Here is a 15,354-nt window from a genome sequence, read left to right on the forward strand (position 1 = left end):
TCTGGTGTTTGTTTCTCGGTGAAGATCTCCAGAGTTATCTCGAGTCACTCTTTCCCTCTCACTAGCGGCACGGGAAGGTTAAGTGAGGCTGAAACTTCCTCCTTCAAGCTCCCTCTCTCTCCCTTTGTTATCTTCATTACTTCCTGTCCTATCGGCTCTTTCTGCTTTCATTCTTGCCCAGCCCTTTCCCTTCCCAGTTGCTCCCCTGTTTATTGGTTTGATCAGTTCATTATTGCATAGGGTGTTGGTGAGACCACGCCTGGAGTAGTGTGTCCAGTTTTGGTCTCCTTCTTTGAGAAAGGATATGGTGGCATTGGAGGCAGTTCAGAGGAGATTCACCAGATTGATTCCGGGGATCGAAGGGTTTATGTACGAGGTTGGATAGCTTGGGCTTGTACTTGCTGGAGTTCAGAAGAATGAGGGGGATCTGATTGAGGTTTATAAGATGTTAAAGGGGATTGATAAGGTGGACGTTGAACAGTTGTTCTCCCTTGTGGGACAGTCTAGAATAAGAGGTGATAGATATACACTGGAATCTTCCTGTCCCGCCTGTCGTGGGAATCGGAGCGGGCGAGGGGCAGACGATGGAAAGGTCCGTTGATCTCGGGTGAGATCTTCCGGTTTCAGGCGAGTGCGGCAGGAAAATCCTGCCCAGAGAGTGAGAGGAGGTAGGTCCAAAACTGAGAGGAGGAGAAACTGCTTCTCTCGGAGGGTTGTGAATTTGTGGAACTCATTGCCCCAGAGTGCAGTGGAGGCAAACATCAATTGACAGATTCAACAAAGGGATCGATGTGTTTCTGATGAAAAGCAGGATAAAGGGAGCAGGCAGGAAAGCGGGATTAAGACCAGGATAAGGTCAGCCATGATCCTGTTAAATGTCAGAGCGGGCTCGAGAGGCTGAATTACCCACTCCCACTCCTAATTCCTCTGTTCCTATTATTTAATTTTTAAAATTCATTCCTGGGACATGGGCGTCGCTGGCTGGCCAGCATTTATTGCCCATCCCTAGTTTCCCTTGTTCAGAGGGCAGTTAAGAGTCAACCACATTGCTGTGGGTCTGGAGTCACATGTAGGCCAGGCCAGATAAGGATGGCAGATTTCCTTCCCTAAAGGACATTAGTGAACCAGGTGGGTTTTTCCAACAATCGACAATGGTTTCATGGGGATCAGTAGATCCTTAATTCCAGATTTTAAAATTAAATTCAAACTTCACCATCTGCTGTGGCGGGATTCAAACCCGGGTTCCCAGAGCATTGTCCTGGGTCTCTGGATTACTAGTCCAGTGGCAATACCACTACACCACCTCCCCTAAATACAATATGGTTGACTCTTAACTCCCCTCAGGGATGGGCAACAAATGCTGGCCCAGCCAGCGACACCCTCACCCCATGAACAATTTTTTTCAAAATTGCCCATCCCTAATTGCCCTTAAGAAAGTGATGATGAGCTGCCTTCTTGAACCCGCTGCAGTCCGTGTGGTGTAGGTACACCCAACAGTGCTGTTAGGAGGGAGTTCCAGGATTTTGATCCAGTGACAGTGAAGGAATGGCCGATATATTTCCAAGTCAGGATGGTGAGTGACTTGGAGGGGAACCTCCAGATGGTGATGTTCCCACGTGTCTGCTGCCCTTGTCCTTCTAGATGGTAGAGGTTGGGGTTTGGAAGGTGCTGTTGAAGGAGCCTTGGTGAGTTGTTGCAGTGCATCTTGTAGATGGTCCACACGGCTGCCGTGTTAGTGAACCAGATGTGTTTTTACTACAATCGATGATAACCTTAGGGTCGCCATTACTGAGAACTGACATTGTTTTAATAATTCCAGATTAATTCATTGAATTCAAATTCCACCAACTGCCATGGTGGGATTTGAACCAGTGTTCCCAGAGCAGGAGCCTGGACCTCTGGATTACTAGACCAGTAACAATACCATTATGCCACCATCCCCCACCCCGCTCCTCCGCCACCTCCCCCTGCCCCCCCCACCCCCCTTTATTTTCTTTGGCAATGAGAGTATGACTCCCCAACCTCCGGATCCTCTAACATCCACAATAGGCTGGATAGTATTGTGTGGACAAATGGGATTCCAAGGATGTTTGGATGGAAGTTACTTTTGTCAAGGTTAATGCAGGAAGTGGCGGGAATTTCTGTATCGATGTAATGTCAGACTTTCTGTAATAAATCTGTGGCTTTGGGTTGATGCTGGAAAATAATAAGCTGCCAGAATGTTTTAAGAGCCAATTCGTTTACTAACTGGTCCATTAGACCATAATGGATTAGAAAGGGCACCTGAATGTCCTCGGGCTGCCATGGACAAGATGAGCCAAATGGCCTCCTGCTGTGCTGCAACTTTTCTATGGTTCTAAGACGTAGGAGCAGAAGTAGGCCATTCGGCCCATCGAGTCTGCTCCGCCACTCAATGAGATCATGACTCAACTGATGTGATAATCCTCAACTCTACTTTCCCGTTTTATCCCCATAACCCTCGATTCCCTTACTGATTCAAAATCCGTCTGTCTCAGCCTTGAACATACTTAACGACCCAGCCTCTACAGTCCTCTGCGGGAAAGAATTCCACAGATTCACTCCTCTCTGAGAGAAGAAATTCCTCCTCATCTCTGTCTGGAATGGGCAACCCCCTCACTCTGAAATTGTGCCCTCTGGTCCCAGACTCTCCCACAAGGGGAAACACCCTCGCAGCATCTACCCTCTCAAGCCCCCTGAGAATCCAACATATCTCAATAAGGTCAACTCTAATTCTTTTATAATGAAGGGAGCCTGTTCACCCAGTCTAGCCTACACGTAACAATTAACGTTTATTTATTAGTGTCACAAGTAGGCTTACATTAACACTGCAATGAAGTTACTGCAAAAATCCCCCAGTTGCCATACTCCGGCACCTGTTCAGGTACACGGAGGGAGAATTTAGCACGGCCAAATGAACCTAACCAGCACGTCTTTCGGACTGTGGGAGGAAACCGGATTAAACCCACGCAGACACGGGGAGAACGTGCAAACTCCACATAGACAGAGACCCAAGCCGGGAATCAAACCTGGATCCCTGGTGCTGTGAGGCAGCAGTGCTGGCCACTGTGGATCCTCAAAGCCTTGCGTTGCAGCTAAACATCCCAGTCCATCAGTCAGTCATGACTACTCAACAATGGGAAGGAGACTGGCCGTTCACGCCTGTTCAGGCTGACCAGGGATGGACAAGTCACCAGAGACAGCCAGATTCTGAGAACAATTTTGTTTTTAAAAAATGGCCGAGAGAGGGTTAAAAATAACACAGTGAGGAACAAATCAGAGCGACTGTTTCGGTGGAATGGAGGAGATGTATTAAGTTGGCTGTGTTTGAGTTTACAGCCTGCTCATTTGAGCAACAACACATTTTGGAAATCGTTCTTCTATTTATTAGTCTTTCACTGTTGGAGGCTTCCTTTTCCTGCCCTGAAACTGCTGATAAGACCCTTCCACCTTGTTCCGGCCCTCTGGTAAAATTAGGAATTGGGCAAGTGAGCCATTTCCTTGTGATCCATTGTGTAATCTCAGTGCCAACTCCAAACCTTCACAGGAACGAGGGGGGGGTGCGGCGGGGGGGGGGGGGGGGGGGGGGGTCTGCATTGTCCTTCGCCTCTTGACATTTCCCACGTAGGCTGGGAAGTTCTTTATTCTTCCTCTCTCTTTGTTTGAAGGTTTTGCAGAGTAGCAGGAGCTCACTCGCTCCACACAGTGGGAGAAGACATCGGCTTGTTTGGCAGCGAGGGGTTAGGAGGGAGGAGAAAAATGCCTCTCCGCTTTCTCCTCATTTTTCTGTGTCTGCGACTGGCCTGGCTGAAGAAGCGTTCGGAGAGTTCCGTCGGCACGGACAGCAACCGCAAGGAATTCTTCAGAGACGAGGTTGAATCGGGCAGGCTTCGAGGGTCTCAGCACCCTGTGGGTTTTGAGAGCATCGAGGGCCGTGCGGACACTCAGCTGGGGGGCTGGGGCTACGAGGTGGTCCAGGGAACCAACAAACCATTCTCCTACGTGCGAAGCACCACCTCCGACTCTTCCAGGAGGCTGATGCAGGCTACAGTTACCAGGCATCGAGAACTCTTCAGATCATCATCAGGAAGGCAAGTGACTCAGAAACTGATATCCTTCGATTCGGACAATTCCTAACGACATTTGTAAGAGATTCTTGCGGCAAAGAATCATGTTTCACAGATTACCACCAAGTAACCAACCCTCCTCAGTGAGTTTGGTGTGAGTGAATGAGTGAGTGAGTGAGTTCGGTGTGAGTGAGTGAGTGAGTTCGGTGTGAGTGAGTGAGCGAGTGAGTTCAGTGTGAGTGAGTGAGTTCAGTGTGAGTGAGTGAGTTCAGTGTGAGTGAGTGAGTGAGTTCAGTGTGAGTGAGTGAGTTCAGTGTGAGTGAATGAGTGAGCGAGCGAATTCAGTGTGTGAGCGAGTGAGTGGATGGGTGAGTGGGTGAGTGAGTGAGCGCAGTGTGAGTGAGTGAATGAATTCTGTGTGAGTGAGTGAGTGAGTTCAGTGTGAGTGAGTGAATGAATTCTGTGTGAGTGAGTGAGTGAGTTCAGTGTGTGAGCGAGTGAGTGGATGGGTGAGTGGGTGAGTGAGTGAGCGCAGTGTGAGAGTGTGAGTGAATGTGAGTGAGTGTGAGAGTGTGTGAGGATGTGTGAGAGTGTGAGAGAGTGAGTGAGTGTGTGAGTGTAAGTGTGAGAGTGTGAGAGTGAGTGGATGGGTGAGTGGGAGTGAGTGAGGAGTGGGTGAGTGGGTGGGTGAGCGAGTGTGTGCGCAGGGCTCTGTGTTGTGGTAATGGGACAGAATGCAGGCACCTTCTCAAAGTGAGAGTGAGCATTCTCTGCTGAACAGGAAGGGCGCAGGGTTCAATGTTTTACCTGTGCTGTGATAGATCTCAGGTGGTGTGTGTGCGTGTGTATGTCTGTATGTGCATGCATGTACATGTGCGTATTGCATGTCTGCATGTGCATACATGTGTATGTGCATGTGTGTACATGTGTGTGCATTGTATATGTTTGCGCACATGTCTACATTTGTGTGTGCACCCATGTGTTTATATACATGTGTGTGTGTGCATGTATGCATGTGTGTGCCTATGCGTGTTTGTGTGAGTGAGTCTAAGGATTGAACAGAGCTGTAAAGGTAAAGTCGCCATAGTCCCAGATGACCAGAGGCTGCTCTCCCCTGTGAGGAGGGAGAACTGACTGGTGGTGATTTAACCTGAGGGTCACCACACCTCAGGCAAGGGGCAAGGGTGAGAAGGTGGAGCCTTTGTGAATAACCTCAGCCGGTACGGGAATTGAACCCGCGCTGTTGGCGTCACTTTGCATCACTAACTAGCCGTCCAGCCAACTGAGCCAGAGCGGCTCCCTGAACGGTATCCATCATTACTGTGACTCACTAAAACTCTCATATAAAGAATTAGCGTCCGTGTGTCACTGGCTTGTGGGAGGGAGCATGCTCACTCGCCACTCAGAGTACAAAAGGGACAGTGTCTCGGAATGATGTCGTTCACAGCTACGGAATCTGGAATTTTCCATGAGACTTCAGCATATGTCGTGGTCCCAACCACTCACAGCATTAACTGTGGTGAGGCATTCTGCTCCCAGACTGGTCCAAACCACCAGCTCCCTGGACGGAGAGACACCAGCCGCTTCCCGTGCCAGCATGGGAGGAGGCGGTGGCAAGATATAGCAGCGATCCTGACTGCCGCTGGCAATACCCATGGTGCCAACTGGCCACAAATAACATGGCAGCAGATGGTCGAGCTCTGTAACTGGCTCCAGTCTGATCTCGAGCAGGTGAAGCTAAGTTTGGAATAGCGATGGATGTATAGGCTCCAGAATGCACTGCCGGGGAATGTGGTGGAAGCAGACACACCTGCGGTGGTTCAAAGACAACTGGATAAGCTCCTAACAGGATAAAAACTCCTCTGTGTTGGAACCAGTCTATGGTTCGATGGTCAAGATTTTCCCAGGAGGCAGGGGGTACTGGGAAACTAACGGGAGTGCCTATTGCCGGGGGTGGGGGGGGCCAGCCGGATACAGTCCCACAAGTGAGGAATCTTTCCAGGGGTGGGAGAGGACACGGAGTGGCTGATGACTAAAAGGAGGCAGGCAGGTAGTCAAGTTAAATAATCAATGGCCCCACTGAGGGTGGTTTTTCCAGGGTGGGTTGTTTAAGTTTAAAGCTAATTTATTAGTGTCAAGAATTGGCTTACATTCACACTGTAATGGAGTCACTCACACTGAACTCACTCACATTCACTCACATTCACTCCGGCGCCTGTTCGGGATACACTGAGGGAGAATTTAGCACGGCCAATGCACCCTAACCAGCACGTCTTTCGAACTGTGGGAGGAAACCGGAGCACCCGGACGAAACCCACGCAGACACGGGGAGAATGTGCAGACTCCGCACAGACAGCGACCCAACCCTGTCGGGTGGGAAGATCACCAGCTTCATGGAGGCAGCCCCCTGTGGCTATCTGAGGGGGGGGGGGGGGGGGGGGGGGGGGGAGAGTGAGCCATTGGCGCCTGAGGCTCTGCGTCCCTGGGGGTGGGGTGGGGGGAGGGGTGGGGGTGGGGGCACAGAAAGGGAAGATCGCCTCCAAGCCCCCAGTGGAATGTCGCTTACCCCTCCGAGATCACCTCCATTTTGATGAACCCTGGTGGTCTTTAGACAAGCTGAGTGAATTAGCAAACGCATGGCCGACTCGATAACAGCTTCTTCCCTGCTGCCATCAGACTTTTGAATGGACCTACCTCATATTAAGTTGATCTTTCTCTACACCCTAGCTATGACTAACACTACATTCTGCACTCTTTCATTTCCATAAGACTATAAGACATAGGAGCAGAATTAGGCCACTCGGCCCATCGAGTCTGCTCCGCCATTCAATCATGGCTGATATTTTTCTCATGCCCATTCTCCTGCCTTTTCCCCATAACCCCTGATCTACAGATTCCACAGATTCACCACTCTCTGGTTGAAGAAATTCCTCTTCATCTCTGTTTTAAAGGATTATCCCTTTAGCCTGAGGTTGTGCCCTCTGGTTCTAGTTTTTCCTACAAATGGAAACATCCTCTCCATGTCTACTCTATCCAGGCCTCGCAGTATCCTGTAAGTTTCAATAAGATCCCCCCTCATCCTTCTAAACTCCAACGAGTAGAGACCCAGAGTCCTCAACCGTTCCTCATACGACAAGCTCTTCATTCCAGGGATCATTCTTGTGAACCTCCTCTGGACCCTTTCCAAGGCCAGCACATCCTTCCTTTGGTATGGGGCCCAAAACTGCTCACAATATTCCAAATGGGGTCTGACCAGAGCCTTATACAGACTCAGAAATACATCCCCGCTCTTGTATTCTAGCCCTCTCGACATGAATGCTAATATTGCATTTGCCTTCCTAACTGCCGACTGAACCTGCACGTTAACCTTAAGAGAATCTTGAACAATGACTCCCAAGTCCCTTTGTGTTTCTGATTTCCTAAGCATTTTCCCATTTAAAAAATAGTCTATGCCTCCATTCCTCCTTCCAAAGTGCATAACCTCACACTTTTCCACATTCTATTCCATCTGCCACTTCTTTGCCCACTCTCCTAACCTGTCCAAGTCCTTCTGCAGCCCCTCTGCTTCCTCAATACTACCTGTCCCTCGACATATCTTTGTATCATCTGCAAACTTAGCAACAGTCCCTTCAGTTCCTTCATCCAAATCGTTAATGTATATTGTGAAAAGTTGTGGTCCCAGCACTGACCCCTGAGGCACACCACTAGTCACCAGCTGCCATCCTGAAAAAGATTCCTTTATCCCCACTCTCTGCCTTCTGCCAGTCAGCCAATCCTCTATCCATGCCAGGATCTTACCCTTAACACCATGGCTCTTAACTTATTTAACAGTCTCCTATGCAGCACCTTGTCAAAGGCCTTCTGGAAATTTAAATAAATCACGTCCACTGGTTCTCCTTTATCTAACTTCCTTGTTACCTCCTCAAAGAACTCTAACAGATTTGTCAGACATGACCTCCCCTTGACGAAGCCGTGCTGACTCAGTCCTATTTTATCATGCACTTCCAAGTACTCCACAATCTCATCTTTAATAATGGATTCTTTCCCTCTCTGTGAATGGACCTACCTCATATTAAGTTGATCTTTCTCTACACCCCCGCGGAAAAGTGTGAGGTGATTCACTTTGGAAGGAGTAACAGGATTACAGAGTACTGGGCTAATGGTAAGATACTTGGTAGTGTGGATGAACAGAGAGATCTGGATGTCCATGTGCATAGATCCCTGAAAGTTGGCACCCAGGTTGATAGGGTTGTTAAGAAGGCGTACGGTGTGTTAGCTTTTATTGGTAGAGGGATTGAGTTTCGGAGCCAAGAGGTGATGCTGCAACTGTACAAAACTCTGGTGCGGCCGCACTTGGAGTATTGCGTACAGTTCTGGTCGCCGTATCATAGGAAAGATGTGGAAGTGTTGGAAAGGGTGCAGAGGAGATTTACCAGGATGTTGCCTGGTATGGTGGGAAAATAGTATGAGGAAAGGCTGAGGGGCTTGAGGTTGTTTTCGTTAGAGAGAAGAAGGTTAAGAGGTGACTTAATAGAGGCATACAAGATGATCAGAGGATTAGATAGGGTGGATAGTGAGAGCCTTTTTCCTCGGATGGTGTTGGCTAGCACGAGGGGACATAGCTTTAAATTGAGGGGTGAGAGATATAGGACAGATGTTAGAGGTAGGTTTTTTACTCAGAGAGTAGTAAGGGCGTGGAATGCCCTGCCTGCAGCAGTGGTGGACTCGTCAACGTTGAGAGCGTCCAAGTGGTTATTGGATAAACACATGGATGATATTGGAATAGTGTAGGTTAGAGGGGCTTTAGATTGGTACCACTGGTCGGCACAACATCGAGGGCCGAAGGGCCTGTACTGCGCTGTAATGTTCTATGTTCTATGATGATATGCTTTGTCTGTATAATGCGCAAGAAACAATACTTTTCACTGCATACATGTGACAATAAAAAATCAAATCAAAATCTAAATGTGAAGTTATACACTTTGGTGTGAAAAGCAGAAAGGAAGAGTATTATTTAAATGGTGAGATATTGGGAAGTGTGGATGTGCAGAGGGATCTGGGTGTCCTTGTATACCAGTCAATGAAAGTGGGGAGGCAGCCGCAGCAAGCGGTTAGGAAGGCAAATGGTTATGTTGGCCTTCATTGCAAAGAGGATTTGAGTTCAGAAGTAGGGATGTTTTACTGCAGCCACACAGGGCCTTGGTGAATGTAGTGTTACAGTCATGGCGAGGGTGTAGAGAAAGATCAACTTAATGTCAGGTAGGCCCATATTGAAATAGAACATTATTTGAGAGTCTAAAAGAGTCAGAGTACAGTTTTAAAAAACATAGAAATAAGAGTGAAATATTAGAGGGTCTGCTGGGGACAACTCGCAAGGACAAAGCAAAAAGAAAACTACAGCACAGGCCCTTCGGCCCTCCAGGCCTGCACCGACCATGCTGCCCGTCTGAACTAAAACCCTCTACCTTTCCGGGGACCATATCCCTCTATTTCCATCCTATTCATGTATTTGTCCAGACGCCCCTTAAAAGTCGCCTCGCTCCAGCGCCATCTTGAATCTTGGAGTGGGTGTGTGGGAGGTGTGAACTGTGGCAACCTGCAGCCTGAGGTAGGCCTTTGCCCATCCATTTAGCACTTTAACTGTGAAATATTGTGATTGGAACTCTCTAAAACCAATCCCCCTCATCACACTAAATGGTTCTTCCGCAGCACGGGGCCTCTGAGATACTGGGCAGTACCAGAGTTTGTACCTTTGAGTCCCGCTTTCCTGGTCCATTCCTGTGCAATGCTTCCTGCCCTGTGAACAATCGGTCTTTTGCAGACAGCATCGGGTTGGTTGTGTTTCTCACAATACATTCCTCACCCATTCCTCGGCAACAAACAGCAAACCCTGAAAGGCAAAAGTAAATACACGCCTGGACAATTAAAGCCTGTTCTCCTTTCAGAGCTCCCCTGGCACTGAACGTCTCAGTGTAACCAACAGGCACGTAGAACATCCCGGCCTAGGCAGAGTGGAGATTTACATCAGTTTACACTGATTTAAATATCATGTATTTGAGGCTTTTAGATCAGAGGTAAGACACACCATCTTTGTTACAGCGCTTACTGCTGTGAGGAAGATGTAAGGCCCAGCCCTGGGAGAGGATAAGCGTATCAGGATGTTGGGAGGTGGGGGGGGAATGGAGAGGGGGGGGCGGTGGGGGGCGGGATGTGTATGATGGATTGGGTGGTCAGTGGAATCAGGTGGTCAGTTGAGGAGGGGTTCCGGGAGGTCAGTGGGGTCTGGTCAGTGGGGAGGGGGTTGGGGGGTATAGAGTGGTCAGGGCGATGGTCATTGGAGGGATTGGAAGTGTGGTTGAAGGGAGTAAGGAAGAGGTAGTTAAGGGGAGATGTTGGGGATTAGTTGGCAGGGGTGTAGATGGAGGGTGGGTAGTCTGGGGGGCTCCCATGTGGGGTTATTTGGAGTTAGTCAGTGGTAGTGAGGGGTTAGGATGAGGATGGTGGGTGGGTAAATGGTGGGGTAGGGATGGGGTTGTACCAGAACGCCTGTGGGGGGCAGAGTCGGGGGATCAGTACTATAGTTACCCAAAGTTAGAAGTGGTTTTAATTCTTCTAACTTTTCCTGGGTAATTGTCAGACAATCCAAAGTTTGTGATTTATATCGTAGTTTTAGGTGGTTCGCAGGGGCGGGAAATTGTCCAATAGAAGCTTGAACTTCCCAGGCAATTGTCATCAAAGCCATATGGGGGGTGGTGAGGGTTTGGAGCTGAATGGCGGGGGGTGGGGGGTGGGGGGAGGAGGGGCTTTCGTGGGTGGTGTCCCAAGCACATTTCTGGGGTAAGATGTTCCAGTGGCCCAATTATTGGGCCCTCTGAGGTGTGAGACTGATCCCTATCACTAGGCGAGTGGGAGAGGAACAACACATAAAATGGAAACAAATCCAGCAAAGCTTTGGAAAGGGGAATGGAAATAAATCTAGAAAACTAAAAATCAATGTAAGACCATGGGGTCAAGTGATGAGACACGCAGGAAGACATTGTCATGGGAACAGTCATTTTGTGAGCTTCCAGACAGAACAAAGCCTGGCTGAGGCCTTGCGGCAGAACAAAGCCTAGTTGAGGCCTAGCGACAGAACAAAGCCTGGCTGAGGCCTTGCGGCAGAACAAAGCCTGGCTGAGGCCTATTGGCAGAACAAAGCCCAGCTGAGGCCTAGCGGCAGAACAAAGTCTAGCTGAGGCCTATAAACAGTCCTGCAGTCACTGGGAGGATATGAAAGATGGAGGAGGGTGTGATGCAAGGTTCAACACTGAGGACACAGTTGCCGTGATTTGATGCTGCAGTCTCTGTTTGTATAAATTGTTAAGAGGGTGAGTCCGGAACACCACGTCAAGGAAGCCCAGTAAAATGTCACACACACAGCCAAAGTGTCTGTTGGTCCAATCCACTTCCTGCTCTCTCCCCTCCTGTAACCTCACAACATCCCCCCCTCTCACAGCCTGTCCGGTTAGACACTCCAGTTAGAAACCGCCGGGTTGTAACGAGCTGGATTTGGTGTAAGTGTCACAGGAAAAATCACTCTCGAGTCAGCAGCTTATTAAACTCTGACAAGTCCAGATTCCTCCCCAGGGAACTGACATTGGCTCAATGGGCTGAATGGCCCTCCTCTGCTCCATAATGCCTCGAAGATACAATTCCAGCATCAAATTTATTGTTCAGGAATAACCTGTCTCCCTCCCCGGGCCTCGCTGGGGAAAATAATGGAGCCTTGATTTTGTGAAGAAAACTTTTTCTTGAGTCACAGAGCCCTTCGGCCCATCATATCTGTGCTGGCCATCAAGCACCTAACTATTCTGATCTCAATTTCCAGCGCTTGGTCCATAGCCTTGTATGCTATGGTGTTTCAAGTGTTCATCTAAATGCTTCTTAAATGTTGTGAAGGTTCCTGCCTCTATCTTCCTGTCTTTAAGGGCGGCACGGTGGTTAGCATTGCTGTCTCCACAGCGCCAGGGACCCATGTTCAATTCCCGGCTTGGGTCACTGTCTGTGTGGACTCTGCACGTTCTTCCCATGTCTGTGTGGGTTTCCTCTGGGTGTTCCGGTTTCCTCCCATGGTCCAACGGTGTGCGGGTTAGGTGGATTGGCCATCCTAAATTGCCCCTTAAGTATCAGGCAGGCTAGCAAGGTAAATATGTGGGGTTACAGGGATAGGGCTTGCGTGGGATTGTGGTCAGTGCAGACTCGATGGGCCAAATGGCCTCTTTTGGCACTGTAGGGATCCTATGATTCTACCACCCTTTCAGGCAGTAATTTTCAGATTCCCAGTACTCTCTGGGTGAAACAGTCCCTTATCCTCCCCTGTACACACACAGACGCACACACACAAACACACACAGATGCATACACATACACAGACGCAGGTACACACAGACGCACACACATACATTATTTTAGACGCCTATTTAAGGTTTTATATTTTGATGAATTTCTGTGATTATCAATCTTCGGGGGAAAGAGTGTTTTTTTGATCTTTTTGGACAGTGTCCCACCACTGGCTAATCCCAGTTTAGATGCATTGTTGATGAGATAAAGAACTAAAGCCCTTTCTATCCTGTCCAAACAAACCCTCCAATTTAGCTGCAGCACAATTTGGACTCAGTGGCCGGAACTTTCCGCCATGGGTTTCCCAGCGGCGAGGGGAGCATTCAACGGGAAACCCCCGTTGATAATGGCGGGACCAGAAGATCCCACCACCGGCCAATGACTTGCCACCTCACCGCCTGAAACGCCTGGCGGGTTGCACCGAGGAGACCCCTTTACAACTGCTACGTTAGTGCAACAAACACATTTCTCATTGCGGCTCTCCTGAGTGAAACGGCACTGAGGGCCAGTTGTTACCTGTCGATATTCTCACAGAACTTGTACTTTGAGTAACATCACAGAGTTCTCTCCGACCCCCAAATCTTCCTCAATAACCACCTTGTCCTCATGTACGCTGATGTAGTACTCCAGCGTGGTACTGGGCGATCAGGATATTGAATTCGATGATCAGCTGTGATCAAAATGAATGGTGGAGCAGGCTCAAAGGGCCAGATGGCCTCCTCCTGCTTCTAGTTTCTATGTTTCTATCTACGCTTTCTGAGTCTTGCATTGAAAGGACAGGACTCTCAATTCTGAACTTTATCCAGAGAATTCTTCTGGCATTTCGACAGGAGAAACTGCTAGCTCGGATGTGATCGTTCTTGATGCTGCCGGAGATCATCAGAATCGGAATCAGAACTGCTTCTGGATGAGAGTTCTTTGAAGCTTACCTGATTTGTAACTGTGTGGGAGGCACCTCACATCCCCTTTGATGCAAGAGCTCTCTGTCCACAACCTCAAGTGAAACTATTTAATTTGTTTCCTGCAAGGGATGACTCTGCAGTTGGTGAAAATGGGAACATATCTCCCAGCTTCTGCCATATCCAGGACGGGAGAAATCCAAAAGTACTCAGCGGTCCTACATATTATACCTTACACCTAACGTGATAGATATCATGCTATCATAGAACCATAGAAAGGTAACAGCACAGGAAGTGGCCATTCGGCCCATCTTATCCATGCCAGCCCGAGGACACACAGATGCCTTTTCTAATCCCACCTTCTTGCACTTGGCCCATAGCCCCGTAGCTTACAGCACTTAAGGTGCAGATCCAAGAACTGTTCAAAAGAGTTTCGGGTCTCTGCCTCCACCACCAACTCAGACAGTGAATTCCAGACACCCACCACCCTCTGCGTAAAAAAGTTCTTCCTCTCGTCCCCTCTACACCTTCTGCCGCTCATCTTGAATCCATGTCCCCTGGTTCTAGAATTCTCCACCAAGGGAAACAATTTTATCCTCTTCACTCTACCTTACTCATCATCACTGAAGCAGACCCAAAGTGTGCTGCTATCCTACTGTAGTGATCATCTCTGGATGGGCAACACAGTCTGGGTGACCAATTGGGAGTCAGTGTGGAGAATCACCCCAGCCAGGGGGGAGTTCTAGGCAGAAGTATTTTAGAGCTAGCTGTACAGATCATGAAATAAATCCCATTTTGTTCTCGAGTGAAGTTGCTGAAGGTGCAGCATTGCACCTACATACACCCTATTCCTGGCTTACAAAACACTTTACAATAGATCAGACACAGATGGATCCAGTATTATTTATAATGAATAAACTGAATTCTAAAGTCAATGAGAAAATTACTCTTTTTAACACCGCTATGATTCCCGCTGGAATTCCTCACCACATTGCTCTCGGGAATAATCTTTCGTTCCTGAGGACAGCGGGACAATTCCAGAATGTTGGCAATCTGGACTCTACAATTGGGCTAGGTGGTTTAGCATCCCTTCACAGTGAGTATTCCTGACACGGGCGTATTAAATGTTTAGTCTCCGAACACAGCTATGTCTCTTTCCCATTCATCCTCAATATTCAGCTACATTCGCCTATCGCTCAGTTTCTCCCCCTATGATTAGTATTTCACACGTGGCCACTTTATGTTTTAACTTGATGTCTGCGTGTACACTTTTCCCAGCTTGTTTTGCCTTCACAGAAGCAGCTGTGTCTCTCCCTGGTTTGGATCATCTTAAAACTTTGCTTGGGTTTCTGAATTCATGCCATTGGTGTAAATCCTGAACAGTAGCGTTCTCAAAGCCAGTGGCTGGGGCAACCCAGCCAGCATTCCCTCCATAGTGTGACCATTGTCCTCTCCCCTCCATCATATTCTTATCCCTTCCCGAGATTTATCCTAAATTCCCACAACTTTGGGCTTAACTAATTGCCCTTTTATGCAGAATGTGGATGAGCACTTGTCCGAAATCCGGTTACACAGGAGCTCGCCACCATTCACTTTAGAGGCCATTCCTCAATAAAAAAACGTCAAGGACAGGACACCATTTCCAAATCCATGTTCGTTAACGTACAAGTTAGGAGCAAGAGTAGGCCATTCGGCCCCTCGAGCCTGCTCCGCCATTCAATAAGATCATGGCTGATCTGATAACCTTTGACTCCCTTCTCATCCACAGTAACTTCATTGCAGTGTTAATGCAAAGTGTTACTTGTGACCAATAAATAAACTTTAACTTTAAAAATCCTTAGATCCACTCCCGACAATCAGTTCCACTATTTGCAGGGATTGAGGGAAGACAGATGAGTTTGTGAATGGCTATATCTGCTTGAAATCATAGAAATCATAGAAACCCTACAGTACAGAGAGAGGCCATTTGGCCCATCGAGTCTGCACCGACC

At 48.4% G+C, this 15,354-nt stretch overlaps 1 protein-coding gene across 3 annotated transcripts in view; it reads left to right on the forward strand.

Annotated features, from left to right (window-relative positions):
* The first annotated feature begins 3,691 nt into the window (after window positions 1-3,691).
* mmrn2a (multimerin 2a) overlaps window positions 3,692-15,354 on the forward strand; it is a 40,238-nt gene continuing 28,575 nt past the window's right edge. For all 3 annotated transcript variants that reach the window (XR_013495644.1, XM_078199694.1, XM_078199695.1), the window contains exon 1: window positions 3,692-4,109. Coding sequence is in view for 2 of the 3 variants with exons in the window: in XM_078199694.1 (XP_078055820.1) it covers window positions 3,778-4,109 (332 nt within the window). In the remaining variant the exon portion in view is untranslated. The remainder of the gene's footprint in view (window positions 4,110-15,354) is intronic.

This window comes from Mustelus asterias, chromosome 28 (genome assembly GCF_964213995.1).
Source record: "Mustelus asterias chromosome 28, sMusAst1.hap1.1, whole genome shotgun sequence".
In the NCBI taxonomy this organism is placed as follows: domain Eukaryota; kingdom Metazoa; phylum Chordata; class Chondrichthyes; order Carcharhiniformes; family Triakidae; genus Mustelus; species Mustelus asterias.